Source organism: Poecilia mexicana, unplaced genomic scaffold (assembly GCF_051168715.1).
Source record: "Poecilia mexicana isolate PSO_F unplaced genomic scaffold, ASM5116871v1 scaffold_10, whole genome shotgun sequence".
Classification (NCBI taxonomy): domain Eukaryota; kingdom Metazoa; phylum Chordata; class Actinopteri; order Cyprinodontiformes; family Poeciliidae; genus Poecilia; species Poecilia mexicana.
The window spans coordinates 13,056,150-13,075,456 of record NW_028263379.1 but is presented as its reverse complement, the minus strand read 5'-3'; the positions used below and the strand labels follow the sequence as shown (position 1 = coordinate 13,075,456).

At 41.4% G+C, this 19,307-nt stretch overlaps 1 protein-coding gene across 6 annotated transcripts in view; it reads left to right on the top strand.

Annotated features, from left to right (window-relative positions):
• diaph2 (diaphanous-related formin 2) overlaps positions 1-19,307 on the top strand; it is a 440,846-nt gene that overhangs the window by 415,507 nt on the left and 6,032 nt on the right. Inside the window, exon 30 of one of the 6 annotated variants that reach the window (XM_088009430.1) lies at positions 16,064-16,085. The exons of the other annotated variants lie outside the window; for them this stretch is intronic. Within the exon in view, the coding sequence (XP_087865556.1) occupies positions 16,064-16,085 (22 nt within the window). The remainder of the gene's footprint in view (positions 1-16,063; positions 16,086-19,307) is intronic. 6 annotated transcript variants of the gene reach the window in all.

The following is a 19,307-nucleotide window of genomic DNA, read 5'->3' as shown; positions in this document are numbered from 1 at the left end:
TCATTTTTTTTGTGTGAGGAAAGCAGAAATTTAAAAGAAAATATCTGTATTATGCTTAATTTCTGCAAACCATATAGTTGTTTTCTTTCAGCTAAGTCAGTTGTCTTGACCTAATTTAACTGGTGATCAGTTGATAAAGGTCAGCGAACTGCTGTCAAAGGCTTCGTTGCCAGGTTTGTGCTGGTCGAGCTGGTGAACAAATTCCACTTCCAGTTGGATTCATCCTCTATCGACAGATGCTGGTTGTTTCCCCATCAGTTTGCTAAAACTTATTAAAATTGGATGGCAAAATGATACAAAAACAGACAGTTTTCAGTCACATCGAATAAGTTACTGTGAATCACAAATTAGTTTGGGTTTCTGCAGAAATACTAAGCCTGAATTAGTATTTATACGCTCAGAGCAATCTAGTTAGATAGTTGCTGATATATTAAAGCAATGATGACCTGGTCAAACATAGTCAACACATGTGAAACCCATTTTTGCAGCTGATTAAATGTGAGACACTGAGTTGGAATGAATTGTACTCAGAGAGGCGTAGCAGGGTGAACAAACTGGAGTTTTTGGGGGGTTTTTTCTGTCAGTTGTTCTATTGTGTCTACAAATCTATTTCTTACTCCGCGGCTCGGTCTGTTTCTGCGGCTGCTCTCAGGCTGTACCCCTCCAGTGTACACTATGTCCACACTGCGGGAGAACAGCTCTGAAACTTTAATGCTAATTGATCCCAGAGAAGAAGTGTGGACACAGGTGTGTTGCCTCAGGGCCTGGCTCTGACACGGATGCCAAGGGATTCTGGGTAACTGTGGGGCTTATTGAGCCAGAGCAGACAGTGCCACCAGCCAGGACACTCGTGACCCAGTTCTTTTTTAATCAGCGCAGGTTTGATGTGCTCAGTTTGTGTTTGTGTGTCCGCGCACACATCACTGTGTTAGAGGAGAAAAATGTGTAATAGACCACATAATCCCAGAAAGTACAAGCTCTGGAAACTAAACCTTGTAAAGTTAATTCAGCACACACATGGCCAGAGTGAAACTTTTAAAAACTACTAATACTCCTCTGCTTTTTCGCATTACAACCACAACCGCCAGTGTTTTTAAGGGATTTTATGTGGCAGACCAACACAATGTAAAGTTATTGCAAAGCTGAAGGAAAATAATTCACTGATTTAAACTTTTATTTATGAATGGGTATGAAAAGTGTAGCATGCATATTTTTTTAGCCACTCTTAGCCAATAATGTACAGGCTGCATGTTTAGTCTAGACTTTTTTTTACAGAATTATCCTGCACGGCAATTTCCTAATCAACTCTGATCAACTTTCCTGCTGAAGAAAAACGTCCCCACAGTATAATGCTACCACTCTTCTTGCCTGGACTGTTCAGTTTATGTTGATGGTCATTTCTTGTCTGGATTTCATGTTGATATGGAATAAAATAGAATATAAATAGCCTTTATTGTCCCACAGAGGGGGGATTCAGGTGCAACAGCAGCATACAGGTTCACACAAAAAAGTTCCAAAAGTGTTTAAAAAGCATATTAAAAAGAACATAGCTATAATATTAGTTACAATAATATACGGTACAAGATTACAACACAAGGACACTGGCTAGTTATTAGAATATAGATAATGTACTCAATATCCAAGGGATGTGTAACTGAGTGGGATGACTTTTTTTTTTAAATAGGCATAATGAGCAGGAGTATTGAACCTAAAAAAACACAGCAGACTATTTACAATACAGTATTTATGTGCATAAAAATAGATGTGCAATAACAGCAGAACTGTTAATAAAAATGTGTAAAAACAGGGCTCTATGAGATGTTCAAGCACCTCAAAAACCTCATGTCTGACCTGTCTGCTGTGATCTTTTATGGGTTGTTACTGATATTAGCAATGTTCCCCAACAAACCTTGATGTTTTTCACAAGAGATCTGTATCTACAAAAAGATTAAATCACCCAAAGGTCGACTCATTTTACTAAGTAGGTGATTTTTCAGGTCGATGTTTGCAGTGGATTTTGTTAGGGTCTGTCTGATTTTTATTTGTAATAATCTGTTAGTTTTGCACTACATTGAGCTCATCTATCCCATAAAACCCAAGTAAAATGCAATAAAGTTAACAAGCAAATGCTTCTACAAAACTTAAAGTACTGAAAACAGCGTCTGTTCACAAGATGAAAATAAACAGCATGAATTCCTGAAAGTATTTAGTCATGTTTTTAAAATGCTTGTCTGAGAAAAACTTACTTAAATGTTCCCATCTCTTTCCAAATCCTTATTTAGGATGTGTGTGTTGAGTTTTTTGAACAAGTGTGGTAATTATGATCCTTTGAGCCCCAGGAAAACCTGCACCTAAATCAGAGTCGAGCCGCTGCGCAAGTTTACAGTCCTGGTTGGGTGTGTGGGAGGCTCCAGGTATCTGCTTGTGTTTCCTGTGCATACGTTGGTCTGGCTGGAACAGGGGCTTTGCGCTGCCAGCATGCAGGTGCACGGATTAGACGTGATCCCCCCCCCTCATATTCTCAGTGGTACGTCTTATTTGATGACTTTCCTGCCATGTAAATCTCATCAAAAACTAACTAACAATCACAGCGTGTTGACAGACGCCCAAGCATCTGGCGAACCAGCGCTGAACGTTCAAACCGCTGTGAACAACCTGCCTTCAGAAAGAGAGATAACTGGGGAAGTAACCCAGAGTTTGAGTGTGGAAGAAATGATCTAGGAGGAGAAGGGGCAACACCTTTTGATAGCTTAATCAATCATAAAACAGAGATGGCGCTGCACCTTAACCAGCAGGTGATGGCACAGAGATGACGTGAATGCATCGCTGCCTCTGCTTTGCCTCCACAGATTTTCAGTCTCTCACTTTGTTCAAAGGTAAAAACTAAAAGAAGGGGAGAGGCATAACTTTGACCGGCGCTGGGTTCCCATTAAAGTGTGATGAGTGGCCTCAGCGAGGGGGGTTTGTGTACAGCACTTTATTCAGGAACAATCACTTATTTATAGGCGTTGGAATTGTGTTGTTTGCTTGTTTTATTGAAAACCTTGTGGGTAAAGTGGCGGCAGGCCGCCTGGCATGTGAGCATCGCATCTCTGGAGGGCATCCCTGCAGAAATATCTTCCTTCTTGATAAATAAGTGAAGGAATGGATGAATTTTTCATCCACACTGAATCCCTTGTTGGCGAGATGTCTGGCGTTAGAGTATGTGTTCTGGACCTGCAGCTGCACACATGGGATGAGTGAAGTGTGCGTGCAATGCAGTGACTTGCAAAAGTATTCATACCTCTTAAATTTTTTTCACATTTGTTTTAGGTGAGGAAATGTTGTAATTGGATGGAGAAATGCGTTCTGATCAAATGAGATCAAATTTGAACTTAATGGCCAACTTGCAAAATGTTGTGTGGCAGTGTCATGCTGTGGGGATGCTTTTCTTCAGCAAGGACTGAGAAAGTTATTGGAGTTAATTGGAAGATGGATGCAACAGGAAGGAAAATCTGTTAGAAGCTGCAAAATTCTTCAGGGGAGTTTTACATTCATGAACGACAATAAACATAGATGCAGTGGGAAGATGGACTAGTCAAAGTCCAATTGAGAATTTATAGCAAAACCTAAAATTGCATATTCACAGATGCGCTCCATTCCAGTGTGACTGAACTTGTCCTTTTTTTTTTTGCCTAAAGAAATGGGTAAAAAGAAGGAAAAAAATCTGTTTTTAGATGTTCAAAGCTGATGGAGACAAACCTGAAAATATCCGCAGGCGTAATTTCACCCAAAGATGCTTCTAAATCTTTTACGTTATTTGCTATTTTGTGACAATCTGTTTAAAAAAAAAAAAAAAAATCCATGGAAGTTTGTCGATTTAAAGTTATAAAATGTGAAGTTTTTATAGGGTGTGTACATCTATTCAAGTTACATAGAATATTTATCTGATGCAGGTAGATTTAAATTCTCACTTCACATAACAGTTCCTAGAAAGATCAAGACAAGGAAAAGTAATCTAAAATAATTAGTCTGATGGCTGTGAAGACGTTGCATCATTTGCAAACCAGTTTGTCTGTTTTTCATCTGCCACCTCTACTTTGGAGGGGTTTTTTTATACAAAAAACTTGAACTGACATCGACGCAGGCGATGCACGAGCAAGAACATGAAGGTAGCAAAGTGCACCCCATCGCAGGAGGGGTTGTGGTGTTTTGTGTACATGAGGGACCATCTCTCGCCATGAATCATTTATATTGAAAGAGGAAGTGAAAAGTGTTTCTGGAAGCACACCAACCTGCATCCCCCATGTGAACAGAGGGGAGCATCTTCACATGGCCAAATGGGTCCGACGGTGATCGCGGGGAGGAAAGAGCATGGCGAAGCCTTCTGTGATCTCCATCACTCACTCTGACTGTGTGTGCTGGGACACATCAAAAGGAGGAATAATAAATAAATAACACCCAACACCATGTTTTATTAAGCTGGGTTATGTTTTATTAAGCTGGGTTAGACAACAGTGCTGAAGAATCCTAGGATTCGATAGAAGTTCAAGTTGTTGGGAAAACTCAGCAGCTGTCAGACCAGTTGCTTCTCCATGTTTGCGTGTAAAACAATCAAGGACTGAAACGTAGGTTTGTGCTAATCTGCCTGAGCTGTTCGACCAAATGTAGAGAAAACCCAAGCCAAGCAGGCTACGTAACGTGTGTCACTGCATTCGTCAGGGAAATCCATGAGGTAATAACATTACAGTACTCAGTTGCACCTCCTCTGTGAAAAGGTTTGAGCGTCTGAAACGCAAAGAGTGAGGGAGGGATTGCTGCTTCCTCATGTTGCAACTTGCCCATTGTTGTGAATAGGAATGAAGAGGGCTAATTCTTTCCAGGCTGTTCTATTGTACAATTTCAATTTTTTAAAAATGTGGCCAGGCATATTCAGCTGCCTTTAATTAATACTTTATAGTCACCTTTTGCTACAAATCCGTTGTGGTTTGCCTTTTCCAGCTTTTCACATCTATGTATATTTTTGTTCTGTCGTTGCAAAATATTTAATTCTCAGTCAGATTAGATGGAGAATGACTGAGTCTGAACTTTGACTGGGCCATTCTAGCACTTCAGTATGTTATGATGGTTGCCCTGCATGTTTTAAATGACCTCATGTCTTCTGCATGTCATCATGTTCTACAGAGGCAAAGTCATGAACCACTCATTTCATTCAGATCAGTTGTAAAAGAAAAGATAAGGCTCATGGATACTTTTGTCATGCCTTGTGTGCTTTTGGATTTGAATTGTATTAATTTGAATTACATTTGGACAAACAGATTTTTTCTAATTGGGCATAAAATGAAAACATGCCGAGATGACAGCGGCTTGTAGGGAATTGGTGCTGTACAAATAAATGTGAACAAAAATAAATGTTAAAAATACATATTTTTAGGCCAAAATCCTCGCCGTCGTTTTACAAATCAATTTAGCCCCCAACTAAAATTATGAATTTAGTGGAAACAGATATTTAAAACAATCAGTTTAACCAAACTCCTTGAAATATTCAGCTGGCAAAATTAACCAGTAGATTTCCGGTCTCTAGTAAAAAGAGAGCACATCTGGTTACATGCCTGCTTCACCTTCTGCTCGGTTCTGAAAGAATCGGCACCGAACCCGCAGTACCTCACCTTGGAGGCTTTAGCCCTGTGATTATTCACAGAGAGTTGCACTCCTTCCACAACATGGCACAAACAGATGTATGTTCCCAGAGGCCCATTCCTGGCTGCTCTTTTCCAAGCCTGGTTTTGTTTTATACGTTTTAATACCGTCACCATGATGCTGAGATGCCACTTGTCACCTAATATCACAGCGTCACAGGTGTGTTGGTGTGTGCGCAGGTGCACGCCTGTGTAATTGTGGGTCCGTGCTGCCAAACTTGTTTGTGTTGTCGAGACTTTTCTGCACCTGTGAGCATGTGTTTTTGTGTGTCATCTTGAGCGTGCCGTGAAGGTGTCATTGTGAAGCCTAGACCCTGTAAGCTGTCAGACAGTGAGAGATGCTGCACCTCTAAAGGGCATACTTTCTAGGCCTTTCCTGTCTATTATAAGCCCTGGAATCACTCATCAACGCTGTTGCAGTGCACCCCCATGTCCCTCAAACAGCCGCACACAGAAGCCACCTTTCTAACTAGGAGAACCCTTCCCTGTAAACTTTGGACACCCTTGTCTTCTTATTTTGACATGATAAACGTAAGCAACAGTAATGAGGCATCGAGGTTACCAGGGCGTCCATTTTGTTTTGCTCGGAACCAAGCAGAGGAATCCTTTTCTGTATTCTCATCTGCAATTTTGTAATCCACTCACCGACCCTAACGTAATCCCTTAGAGACCCTGATATTTTTGTTAATAACACAGAAGTGATGACATTCCTGAAACTGATGCTGCCAGGACAGCCAAGATAGACGTCAGCGAGGCTAGCCAAAGATTGAGATGTGTCGCTATCTCACCATCTGTAACAGTCACGGCTGGCGTCGCCGGAAACAGATCGGCTTGATAGCAGCCACATCAAATCTCCAGTTTGCCAAGCAAATAGAATAAAACAATCTATCGATCTTGCCCCACCTCCCTGTGTATCAACACAATCCATCTGTGTTTATCAGGCTATCTGCCTTCCTATCTTTTGTTGTCTGCAGGCAGGCATTCTTTTCTCTTCTTCTCTCTTTTTATTTTCTTCCTTCCTCCTCCTGCATTTGTTTGGTGATCCATCAGCCTATTTACCTTATCATGCTGCCAAACCATCCATTTACGCTCCCATCTGTCTGTCAAACTATATCTTAGCTTCCATTTGTCTAACTATCTCTCTCCGTCTGCTCGTTCACCTGTCAATCACGCAGCTTGCCTTGGTTGCTGCTGGTTCCAGCTGCTTGTTTGACTGATGCCATCTCTGACCTCAGCTGCTCATCAGACAGCCGGATAATGTAATTAACTTCTTATCACTTCATCTCGGGTTTTATGCTGCACCTCGTGATACAAGCCACAGGTTTATGCCGTAGCCAATGAACAGGTTTATACGGACATTCATCGTTTATATCTAAAATGCCTTTTTTCCTCATTTTGCTGCAAAAGATCAAAGTTTGAAAAGTACTTTCCCCACATCACTTTAGCTCTACATAGACATCTTTGATCTACATAGCTGCCTCTGCTCAATCCAAATGGAAGCAGGTCACTGCCTTGGCTCCGACCGGTTCAGATCAAGCCTCTGTGGAGCAAGCCGGGCACTGATGTCCATGCTGTCGGGGGGCCTGGCCTCCCGCAGAGGCCTAATCAGTCTTACAGGATCAGTGACTGACACCCCTAGGCACCAGAATGCCTTGGACTGATGGATTACTTCTCTCTCTCCTGGCATAGGCCTGTGAAACTCAGGGCTGAGCCACAGGCCCCATCTGTGCTCTCCATGGCTCCTGCACACCCTGTGGTCATGGTCTCAGGCTGCTGGTCAAGGCCAAAGTCAAGAGCTTTAATCCAATGTGTATATTTGACAACAATGTTTGCCTCTAAAGAGAATTCGGTAAATTATGGGACTGGCCACTAAATAATTGTTAAATAGATTATTTGAAAGTATTGAGTAATTGTTGATGATTTTGAAATCCTGGGATGTCAGGTTTCACTCAGACATACTCTAATGAGTAACATTTTCTTATTGAGAAAACAAAGGCAGAACTTCAGTACAGACACAGCTGTGAAAAGGCCTCAAGTTTCTTAGAGAATATCAGTGAACAAACAAGCCATCATCCAAAAACATCATAACTCTCCACCTAAACTTAATGAGGAGAAACCAAAAGGTTAATGCTGACTCTGAAAGAGCTGCAGAGATGCACAGCTCAGATGGAACAGTTTGTTGGCAGGACAACTGCTAGTTGAAGGGATTCAGAAAAACCGACCTTTATTGGAGGGGAGCAAAAAGAAAGCCATCTTTAAAGGGAGGTTGTGTATTTTCCAGGCACATAATTACTTGATTGTGCTATGAAATGACACTGTGTTACCCTCAGTTGTTATGAAAATAGTTGTTGAACAAAAACAATTTAAGGGAAATGTGACTTTCCATCATAGCCATATATGACACTGTGAAATTAGTCTCTATCTCTTTAAAAACCTTCTTTCATGCTCCTTCTGCAGCATGTCCTCACAAGTTGTTATGAGCAGGTGTCAATATGGTTGATAAGCTTAATGCTCCGGTTTAAGGACAACCAAGACTCTTTGGCACCAATCAAGTTAAGACCCAATGAGTTCAAATGTTTAACAACACAATTCTTTAATATTGTTATAATTGTTGCTCTATAATATAAAATCCCTTGGGAACATATTGAGGTTCATTGTTATACGTACAGGCCCTGTATTAGCTGTTCCAAGAATAATGTTTCCCTGCAGCAGCACTCGGCTCTTGCATAACGCTCTGCATTTCCTACTATCACTAGAATTGCAAAGTGTATGATCCAGTGTTTGAGCCCAAGCAGAGAGATAATGTCAAAGTGTTAACTAAATTCAAACAGTTGGGAAACAGGTGGGCAATGCTTAGTAGTTCAAAGAATTTACTCCTGAGGATATTGGTTGTCTTTCATGGTTATTCCTGGGTTGAAGCCTGCCTCCTGAAACTCGACTGCTGAGAGGACAATCATGAATGAGAGTTCTGCCTCAGGCACTGATCGATTGCAAAAGCGTTTTCATATAACTGTTCATTTGGGCTGTGTGTGCCTCCGCTGCATCCCTGAATGCCAAAAGGCATTGTTCCGTGACTGAGGAATCAAGTCTAGCAGCGATATTTTAAGGAGATTTTTGAGCCAGGGACGCCAAAAAAGAAGCCTCCTGTACCCATAGACTGTCAGGCTCATTGTTTTCCATCAAAACTCTAACAAAAGTTAGCTAAGCTTCAAGAGAAATGATTTTTATTTTCTTTCTTTCTTTCCTGCGACTGTCACACAGTGGATAAGTGCATGTGGTGCAGACACGTTTCGGGTCTTGCTGTGTTGTCCCCAGTGAGACCTGTCAAAGAGTCACCACTGAGTAGGCAAAGTAGTACTTTTCATCCCGCTGGAAAAAAAAAATAAGCATTTGTGTAGGAACATGTGCAGCGATTTTGCCCTCTGCCGAAACATATTTAGTGTCGAGCAGTCAGGAAGCATTACTCTCAGACCGAGCTCGTTCCACTAGGTGTGAAAGGAACAGTGTGGGGTATTGTAAGCCACGGAGTGTGCATTAAATGCTGTGTGTGTGTGTGTGTGCATATGAAAGCGTGTCAGTGAAAGGACTGCATTAATGCACAGTATGTCTGACAATAGGAGCACTCCATGCAGGGTTGAGGTAATAAAAAGGTAAGAGAAGCTAAGCGTTGCTGGTGAAATGGAAAAGAAAAAATCTGAGGCCCGCAACTTTTTTTTAATCGGTGAAAGTGGGTCATATTTTGTACATGGGTTGCCTGGAACTTTGATGATAAAAAATACCAACATCCTTTTTCAGTTTCCAGATGTTTCATGTTGTTACCTTCAGATGTAGCTATCCAAAATTTAATATCCTACTCTTTACCCACCATAACTGGGTAAATCCAAAGTCAGCTTTTCTTTGCTTCCCATTGGATTAAATGTGGTTTTCTGCTATCTTTGTTTAATTTTATACAATTCTGAAAGCTCTGGATCAAAAGGCTGCTAAAACCAAATGCTTTTTATTAGCAGTGCATGATTACTACTTATTCCTGTGGAAGGCAAAATGATCAATATCCTCTTTTTCTCTCAAGTACGAAGCAGTCCTTCATTGAGACGTGCCTAGACATTGACTGGTGACCAATAAAGGGGTTTCTATAGCGTGTTCAAGCCACACTGACCATTCAGAGCTTTTCTACTAGAGTGTCATTCACAGATCAGTGACACAGATCAACGTGGCAAGTCGGGCTCATCATTAACTGAGAAATTCAAGCTTTTTCAGTAAACGTACTCTAAAACTGATAACTAGTTGCTAGTTGACGCGCTATTGGCTGGCAACCAATCCAGGAGTTCCATTTATTTTCCTTGGCGCTGATTGGCTGGATCCCGAAGAGCAAAGGCAGCTTTTGCTGTGCATATTAATGCATATTAAGGTATATGTGGTGTTTGAACTATAAAAATAGGCACCTATAAGCATTTTACAGGGGATCCCAAGTATTTGTAGGTTATATATGTTGCAGGCAGCTGTGGTCCCTGACCTTCATAAATACCGGAGGCCCACTGTAATGAAACAGTTTGGCATCTCATCCTTTTGTTTATCTTAGGCTCAAATAAACATTTTGACTGTGATGCACAAGAGTAAACCTCACCTGAATACCTCCATTCATAATGAGTGGTTCAGCACTATAGCCAAGTATGCACCATCCCAGAACTCAAGCAGATAAAGTGGTGATGGAGGCAAATCCTTTGAGCTGTCAAAGCCAATTCCATGTGTTATGGCCACCCTGCTCGCTGCTAAACTCTCCTTGTTACCATTTATCTCAAAATGCTGCCACTTAAACATATTTTTCCTCCAAATGCTGTATACAGACTGTCAAACTTGAATGTGAGCTCGTAAACACAACCGCTGAATGGTATAATGCTACAGGATGTAGTGTCCGTTTTCAGCTGAAATTCTGCATGGTTCCTGTGCTTCATGAGCGTAGAAATCACAAGCGGACAGCTTTTTCTTTTTTTTTTTTTTTTTTTGCTGTAAACACTGGAGGAAATGTCAGTAATAAGAGGGATTAAAAAAGAGAAGAAGGGGAGAGAAACATGGCAAGTGGGAGAATTTCTGTACCTTGCCTAAGCATGTTTATCCAGACCTGTCTTAAACATTTTCCTCTTTCAGCCTGATCACCCCTGCCTGCTATGACATTCTGCATAGAAAAACACAGATTGCAGCCTCCTCGCTTTCAGATCCCATGAAATTCTGCAGCCCACTCATGTAAATTACACAGCTTTAAAAATATCACTGGCTACAGGTATATCGCACATTTAACCGAAAAGGACTCAAAGAGAAACTAAGACAGGGAGTTTTATAAAGAAGACGAAATTTGTGTGGAGAGAAGGCCAATGTTTTCCACCATGTATGACTGGTTGGAGTTTGTCTGCAGTGGCACAACGCCCCACTATCCTCTCAATTTAACCCTTTATGTGTCACAGCCCAGAATCGCAGCCTGGTGTTGTTTCCGTGCCGGCAGCTCATAAAACGGATAATGTGGACATCCAGACGAGTCTGATGAGAACCCTTCAACTATAATGCAACAAGTGTACGTGTGTATGGGAACAGAGTGGGAAGAACCCGCTTGTAAAACCACTGCAGCCAGAATATAAACTGTTTTACTCATCACAGATGGCACTTGAAAACAAAATCTATCCGTCTGTCCATTTGGACGAATTTGTCAATAATTGGTACTTATATAAACTCCTGTGTTTTAGTGTTTTCATGCATTTTTAGATAAACAGCTAAGAGTGTCAAAGTCTGTCCAATTCCTGCAGCCTTCTCGGTCCAAACTGTTATTTCTCCAATTTGAGCAGCCCCTCTCTTTAGCCAAAGTCAGTTTTTGCACAAATCCAACTTCAAAAGAGCTCCATATATTGGAGGGTTTTTTTTTTTTTTACAATGGCTGCCTTGTTCTTGTCCCAATTTCCTAAACTGGATAAAAATCTGCTGCCATTTTCAGAATCATTGAAGGTCTCAGTCTGTGAAAACATGGAGAGACATCCAGGTACTAAAACACTACATACGATCGGGAGATCAGATTTATCTGTCTGAAGTTGCACCATCATTAATTTCAGCTGGCCAAGGTTGGACACAAGGATGCAGAATACGCCAAAATTGTAGGAGAAACAACATTTGTACACAAGAGTAGGCTTGTCACAATAACAAATTCTGCTGAACAATACATTTTCCCTGAAGTTATGTTGTTGCTTCGAGACCATTTTCAAATAATATGTCATAAAAATGCAAGTTCACTCTCTCAAAGAACAATAAACTTTAATTTCTAACGAACATGTGCATTGGAACTGGAAGACATTTTAAATACCCCAAAAAGATAAGCAAAACAACAAATATAACAAGTTGTTTGTTGGCTAATTTTACTTCTAGCTTAAAAGCTACTTTTATTCACAGTGAATAGACGAGAAGACCAGAACGAGTTGGTGTCTCACTTGGGAGAAGGATGTCAGGGTTTCTGTTTTGGACCTTGTATCTTTTCAAACTGGTTTCAGATATCTTGTAGATGGAAATTATAACGCAGCCTCCCTTTAGGTCGGTTTCTTGTTTCTGACCTTGACCCACCGAGGGTCTCCTCTGAGTGCCTTCACGACCTTGATGGTTTGCCACTACAGCAAAGAAAGTTAGCTCCAAAAGGCGAAGCAAATTTTGTCACTATTTAAAGCAAGATTGCCATTTTATTTCTTTTGTTACAGTCTGAAACTGACAGAAAGAAAAATACCACTGTAGAGTACAGCTTCTAAAAGCCCTAAAATTACTAGCCGAGAATAAGAGTTCAAGCTCTATTGAAATGTCAGATTGTACTCCAGTCCCTAAACTGTACGGGCAGATTTTCTGTGTTGTTGAAAGCATGCTCGAGTGAAGGCAAAATGAATTTCTTAAGATGTTGTCGGTGTGTGTTTTGAGATCGTAATGGTGTTGCAGGAGCCACTGTTGTTTTGTCAGCTATTAACAGATTTTGCTCTGTGTGCTGGCGTTTTATTGGATGTATTATGTTCCTTAACAGGGAAACTCTCCTCATTTCACTGACTGCAACATGAGGCAGCTTGATCAATCTGCCCCTGTGGACGCAGGAAAACATTTACTAATGATAATCCCTCCATCATAGCAATATCTGTGCAGGTTTGGTTGCACGGCGGCTGCAGGTACCCCCGCTCTAGAGTCGAATATAAGGATGCTTATGTTGCCTTCTAATTCTATGATTTTTCTTCTCCGTCTGAACTTCATCTTCAGACGGAGAAGATGAAGTTCAACAGAAAGAACTTGTTTACATGAGAAAGTGAGGAAACAGCTGCCGAAAATAAACTTTGCAGTCTTCTTGCTGCTTTTCCTGCTCTGTATCTATCAATTATTTCAATTTCCAGAGTGCTGGATGGCTGAAGAGAGGAGCTTATGGATTTGTTGAAACAAGATCACAAGTGTTTTTATAAAGCTTTTAGATTTTCACCACCCAGTGTTTCAGTGAATGTTATAGGCATATGGTAGCTAATTATTAGGAGAGCTTGGTCTCTGCCAACATGACTGTCAGATTATTCTTTTTTCCCCCACTCTGTTTTACCAAACTGAATTAATGCTCTACTGATGAATTCAGTAAATTTTGAATTAAAGTGTGGTATCCATTCTAATGACAGAGGCTTGGCCTTTTTGCATACTATCACATTTATTGAACGCCAACACTTCAGCTGTGGCTCCATTTGTTTGTTTGTTTTTGTGTGTGTGTGTGTGTGTGTGTGTGTAGGGGGTGATGGCTGCTGTGGCTGGATGAGAGAAGGCTTCTTTCTGAAAGCAGCCCTGATGTGCTGATAAGTGATGCAATTTGGTGCCTGGTAACACAGAAAAGGATTCGACACGAGTTTTTCAAGTATTTATGAGAAAAATCAGATTTGTAAAATTGGTTTCTGTAATGCAGCTGCTACAAAGGTTGACTATTTGTTTGTTCACTTTGTTTTATTATGGACAAACGGCAAAAAAGCCAAATTCACTTTTCACTTTACAAGACGCATGACAGCCTTTGCTCGCAGCAAACAATGGAAGACCATCTCTCTTCGCAGACGTCAGGAAACAACTTTGAGGTGCAGAAAGTCAGACTGAACACGTCTCCAGAAATTATTTGATTGGGCTGTGGAAACACCGTCCTGGACAGTATTTTTAGGAGCCGTTATAACTTGAATACTAATATTCTGGTACTGAAAAAACACATTTTCATGACACGTGACAGAGTAAAGCAGCACAATAAGATTTAGTCAGATTTTCAAACTGATTTATATTTATTGAATCTCTCATAACACAGACTGTAAAAAAAACCAAAAAAAAAAACAATTGAAACAGCAATATTTACACGTCCAATTGTTCTGCTTTTGGGATTTACAAACATCAAATACTACAGCAAAACATAAATAGCTTATCTGTACATGAGACTACCTCATGTGGCAACAAATGACCTAAGTTGGTGTGACAAATGGAAGAAAACCACTGAAGGTGACTCTGTGTACTACTTAGAAATTTTAGGACAAATGCAACCGAGGAGTTGCATATCCAATTTAGACATTTTTCTGTGAATTAGCATCTTTTTTTTAAAATAACTGGTTCATTCACCAAACTATGTTTTCAGGCGAGCCAGAGTTCACTTTTTTGGCCCGTGTCGGAGTTTGATTCTGCATTCACACTTCCCGAAACGAACTGGATTTTTTTTTTTAGGCAAACAAAGTAAAGTTTGATTGAAACAAACTAAACGGGGCTAGTGTGAACGCTCCCTTAGACTCCCCTCTGTGTTTCTGTCACCCAGCCTCTGATTGGCTGTCACATTCACACACCTTGCTCAAGCCAAGACAATCCAACGTGTTTAATGTTCCTGATTTTAGATCCGAGCAGTCCCAACACCTTTCCAGATCACTATTAACACATGAAATATGAACATCTCATGAGATTAACTTAAGACCCATCCTGATAATTGGGGCGTCCTTAAGATTGTTGGAAAGGACATAAACATCACCATAAAATCTTGCCATGGACACAGCCTTAATCCCACTGCATAGCTGCTCTGTGTGCTGTGTGATAAATCTACGGCTGGCCTGTACCATAAAATAGAAAAGCCTCACTGACACCTCTCACCACTCAACAGGCTGTGTTTGCCAAGATAAAGTTTTAAAACACCGTGTCTATACGTTTTAGAAGGAAGAAGTAGCAGCGCTCCATGTGCATCCCATTTATCCAACATATCTTGTTCCAGCGAGGGGCACTGCATTACTCTGTAGCTCAGAGGCTGCTTGTCAGGAGGGGAGGGGCGGGGGAGATGAGGAAGGGGACGACAGAAGGTTGTGACTGTTCCTGTTGCTACTGCTACAGATGCTTTTCTTCTTAGCCAGGGAGCAAACACTGCATGCTGAGATTTAATCACCTTTATTATGTTTCAACTTGTCACAAAGTGAAGCATGAAGCGACTCTGAGAAATCACACAAAGACAGCGATGCTGTCAGAGAAGTCACTGCTCACTTGTTTAACACAAAAGACGGCGGAGTGCTCGGAAGCTGTGCGGCAGCTGCAGCGTGCGGCTCAGCCTCTCCCGTCTGAAGCTGCTTCAGCCTTTTGATTATTTGACCTTGATCAATAAGTGAGCCGTATTTAGATGTTAGCCCAGAGCCTGCTGCCCATGCAGTATTTAACCACCCCGGTGTAATCCCTCTGAAGTCTTCCTGTTTGCTCTGACCAAGGAGAGGTAATTCCTTCCAGCACCTCAAGCTGAACGCGTCTGATAGATGAGTGGCTGGATTTCCTCCTTTTGCACGCCGCTGAACACCATCATGATGTAATTCAGTGCAATTAGCAAAAGATGGCAGGAACACAAAGGACATAAAGACACATAATCTGTTGAGGAATCTCATAACATCTATCATAGCACAAGACGGAGACTTACTGGAGGCAATTGTGAGGAAAAGGTTGACTTCAAGGTCTTTTATATTTCTCCCGTGTGGTCTGGGTCGTCATGATGTACATGCAGAGATTCTCCTCTTTTAGAAGCAGAGTGTGAATTCCTCAAAGCAACGCACAGAGAGAGATTTAACACTGAAGTTAATTTAAGGAACAATTCATTTCCTCAAGTGTGTGACAGTGAAAGAGATAGTATGCATTTGTGCATGTCTGCGTGTCAGTGACTCTGCCCTCCCTCCACCCACCCCTGCTGATTTCCACGGTGCGTTTAGCTACATTTTGTGAAACGGTGCCAAGCCAGCACTTAATTAAGTGCTGGGATGACAACATCCCCCTGCTGTAACACGGAATACCTGATCCTCTTTTGTCAATTTCTTCTCCTGTTCTCGTGCTCCTCTGTGTCGCTTCTGCTGTAACTCGAAAAGATGTCGCCTCTGGGAGACGCAGGTAAAGAAGCCATCAAAACCAACGCGAGTAGAGAGAGTTGCAATCAGTGCACAAAAAAAAATAGGTTTTTTTTTTCTTTTGTGTGGATCTGTCCTCCTTTTCCCCTGCCTCACTTTGTTTCCCTCTGCACCAGTTCGTGTGTACTTATATGTGTGTCTGTGCTTGAAGCTTTCAATTCAGTAGAGGCTAGCAGTAATGTTTCGCTCCCAGTAGAAATGGTTGCTGTTTGTTCAGTTGTTGTGATAGATTGATGTGGGGTGAGAAAAGATGGGCTTGTGTGCACCTGGAGATAGGAACAGAAAAGTCTTTATGAGAAGCTAAAAGCTCGCTATTCAAGAATCCTCTGATGGAGATGCATTTTGCTGAAGGTTTTTCTCCCTTTTAGCAAAGTCTTTGACAAAAGCTTTCCAGTATATTTAGGCAGTTAGGCAAGAGACTTCAAAACCCCAAAAGGGCACTTGTCAACCACTGCTTACAGTAAGGGAGTGCTTCTGAAGGGTTTCAGCAAGTGGTCACTCTAATGGTCAATGGTTTTCAGCTTACACAGCATGCAAAATGGCCGCCTTCTAAAACAACCAAGCCCAGACACAAATTATTCGTTGCGTGGAAAGTTGTGGGTCAGTTTGTTGCCACACGCAGATGTTTTGCCTCCTTTTTGTAGATAATTGTGGAGATAAATGGTGACAAAAAACAATCTGAAATCACGTTTAGCTTAATGTCACCTTCTAAAGAGTTTGTTTTACACTAGCAGCGGCCAAATCCACCACAGCAAGGTGAAGTCTTAAATGTAATAAACATTTATTTAAAAAGAATCAACCCTTAATAATAATGACTGCTAACAGTTGAGTTAGAAACGCTGGAGGAAAAAGACAAATACCAATTTTTGTGACTTTATCTGACATTCAATGACTTTTTCTGTTAAATGTCAGATGTATTTTTATCAGGGCAAAAAAATTAGGGATTATTTTTAAACTGTCTGCGGTGGGTCAAGCATTTTGGGTTGCCTGCCCCAAACCTTTCACAATAGTTTGCTGGCATTTTGGCCTATACCTCCCAGCATAATTCATTTCTAGGTCTGTTAAAACAGTATTATACTCCCAAATTGTAATACTCCCATCTAACATTCTTTCCAAAAATGATGCCATCTATTTTTGTGAAGTCCAGAACGCTGGTCATCATCTCAGTTTGTGGGACAAAACAAAACAAAAAGTCTCAAATGCTAAGATGCTGGAGTTCTTTGTCACCCTATTTCCATGAATTATGGTTCTTATCCCCATTGAGGCCAACTCTATTTAAGACATGGCACATTATTGACCCAGATCAACCCCAGAATATGCAACATCTAGTTTGACTAATTCATAAATCTTCAAAAAAAAAAACAAAAAAAAAAAACATCCAAGGTATGAAATGAAGAGGGAAAATAATCAAAATCCCACTTTAGTATTTTTAATTCCAGATTGATCCAGTTTGTCTTTACTTGTCCTGCTCTGTGAAGTCCCAGTTGGTCTTTCTACCCTCCCATCATCCTGTTTACTGGATTAAATGTAGTTCAAGATGAACGCCTCCAAAGACCGAGGCTCTGTTTTCCGAGCTCCTCTGAGAGGTTAAAGGCGACTGCTCGCCCAGAAATGAGGCTACAGCAGCTGGACTCGTAAATGATTGGCAGGAATAAATTGTGGATGATCTACTTTTATTTATTTTTCTTTAAAACTGTCCCAATTTTTTCCCCCCCATCAATTCTCCTTTTTTGTGTGCTGTGAAAGCTTGTTTTGAATGGAGGAAGGTTTCATAAGTCGTGCTCACAGAGTGAAGCGTAACCTGTGGACAGAACGAAATGAGTGCATGGATAAGTAGTTGTGATGTGTTTGGACACACTGCCAGAACACGTTAGCTCTCACGCTAGCATACAGCGGCGTAAACGTGCGTTTGGCTGGAAGAAGCAGAGAGACAACCGAACCTCGATTCATTTTCTTACATCTTGAACTGTCTTCCTGTTCCTCCGTCTGCTCCCTCCCTCCTCCTCTCTCCTCCTGTGCACCATCTGCATGATGCTTTGTATCCAACCCTGAAGAAGGGACTGCTTTCTGTTCGCCGCTGTGAATGCGGGATCTTGTTTGTGTACGTCTCCCAGCCATCGCTTTCGCTCTCAGCTCATTACCTGACATGATGGATGGAACGAGCGCCATTAACCAACGCCCAGCCTCGGACGCCTGGCACCTCACAGCAGAGCACTGAGTAATGGGCGCGTTGGCAGCGGCACGCTTGGAAATACCAGGAGTCCTGCGTGGGTGTGCCTGCGGTCGTCTTTGTGGCTCGGCTTCTTGGTTCCGTCCAGCCCCACCTGCCACCTGGCTGCCCGAAGGATGTCCTGGGCATTTCTGGGCAGCCGCGGTTGGATAGCAGAGGAGGAAATATTTGTATGACTTTGTCATGAACCTGGCAACACAAAATCCCCAGAGTGCAACTGTCGCTTATTTCTCACCCCAAGGAAAATGTTTGTCGCTGCTTATAGTGCCTGCAAAACTGTTACGCTTTAACTTTTAAACATTTTCCGCACAACCACAGATTGCAATGATTTTTTTTTTTTCCAAATCAGGATTTTGTGTTTTAGATCAACACGAAGGCTTTAATGTTTAGAAATAGAAATCCTGAATCTGTTCCCCTCTCAGATGAGACAGATTGATGGGTTTTTTTTTACTTACATAAAAATATCATCAAACCCCTTTAGAAAACCTGTTTGACCTTCATGGTTGGAAAAGGTTTAGATCAGGGTCTGCAACTCCGGTCCTCCAGTGCCGTTGCCCTGCAACCTTTGAAGGTCTCCCTGCTCCAACACACTGGAATTACATGAACTTTCCAAAAGTTGCTAAGGAGAAAATTCAGCCTTTTGATTCAAGTGTGTGGGAGCAGGGATGTATCCGAAAGAAAATGGATGTGTTTCTATTATGTGAATCTTAAGCAAACCTTTTAAATGTTGCAAAAAAGAAGGAAAATACTAATTAGGTGTGTTTCCATCTACTGGTTTGGAGCAAATCAAACAGGCTCCACAGAGAGTGGGTGTAATTAACAAGACGTAGAGGTTGCAAACTAACATGGACCACACATCGCAAAGCTGGAGGTTTGGCTTTAGATATTTCTCAGAGTTTCCTGCCTCCAGTGAAGCAGAACCACCAGTGGCTGGGAAGGTTTGCAGCATCAGAACTTGTTTAGCAAATATGTTTC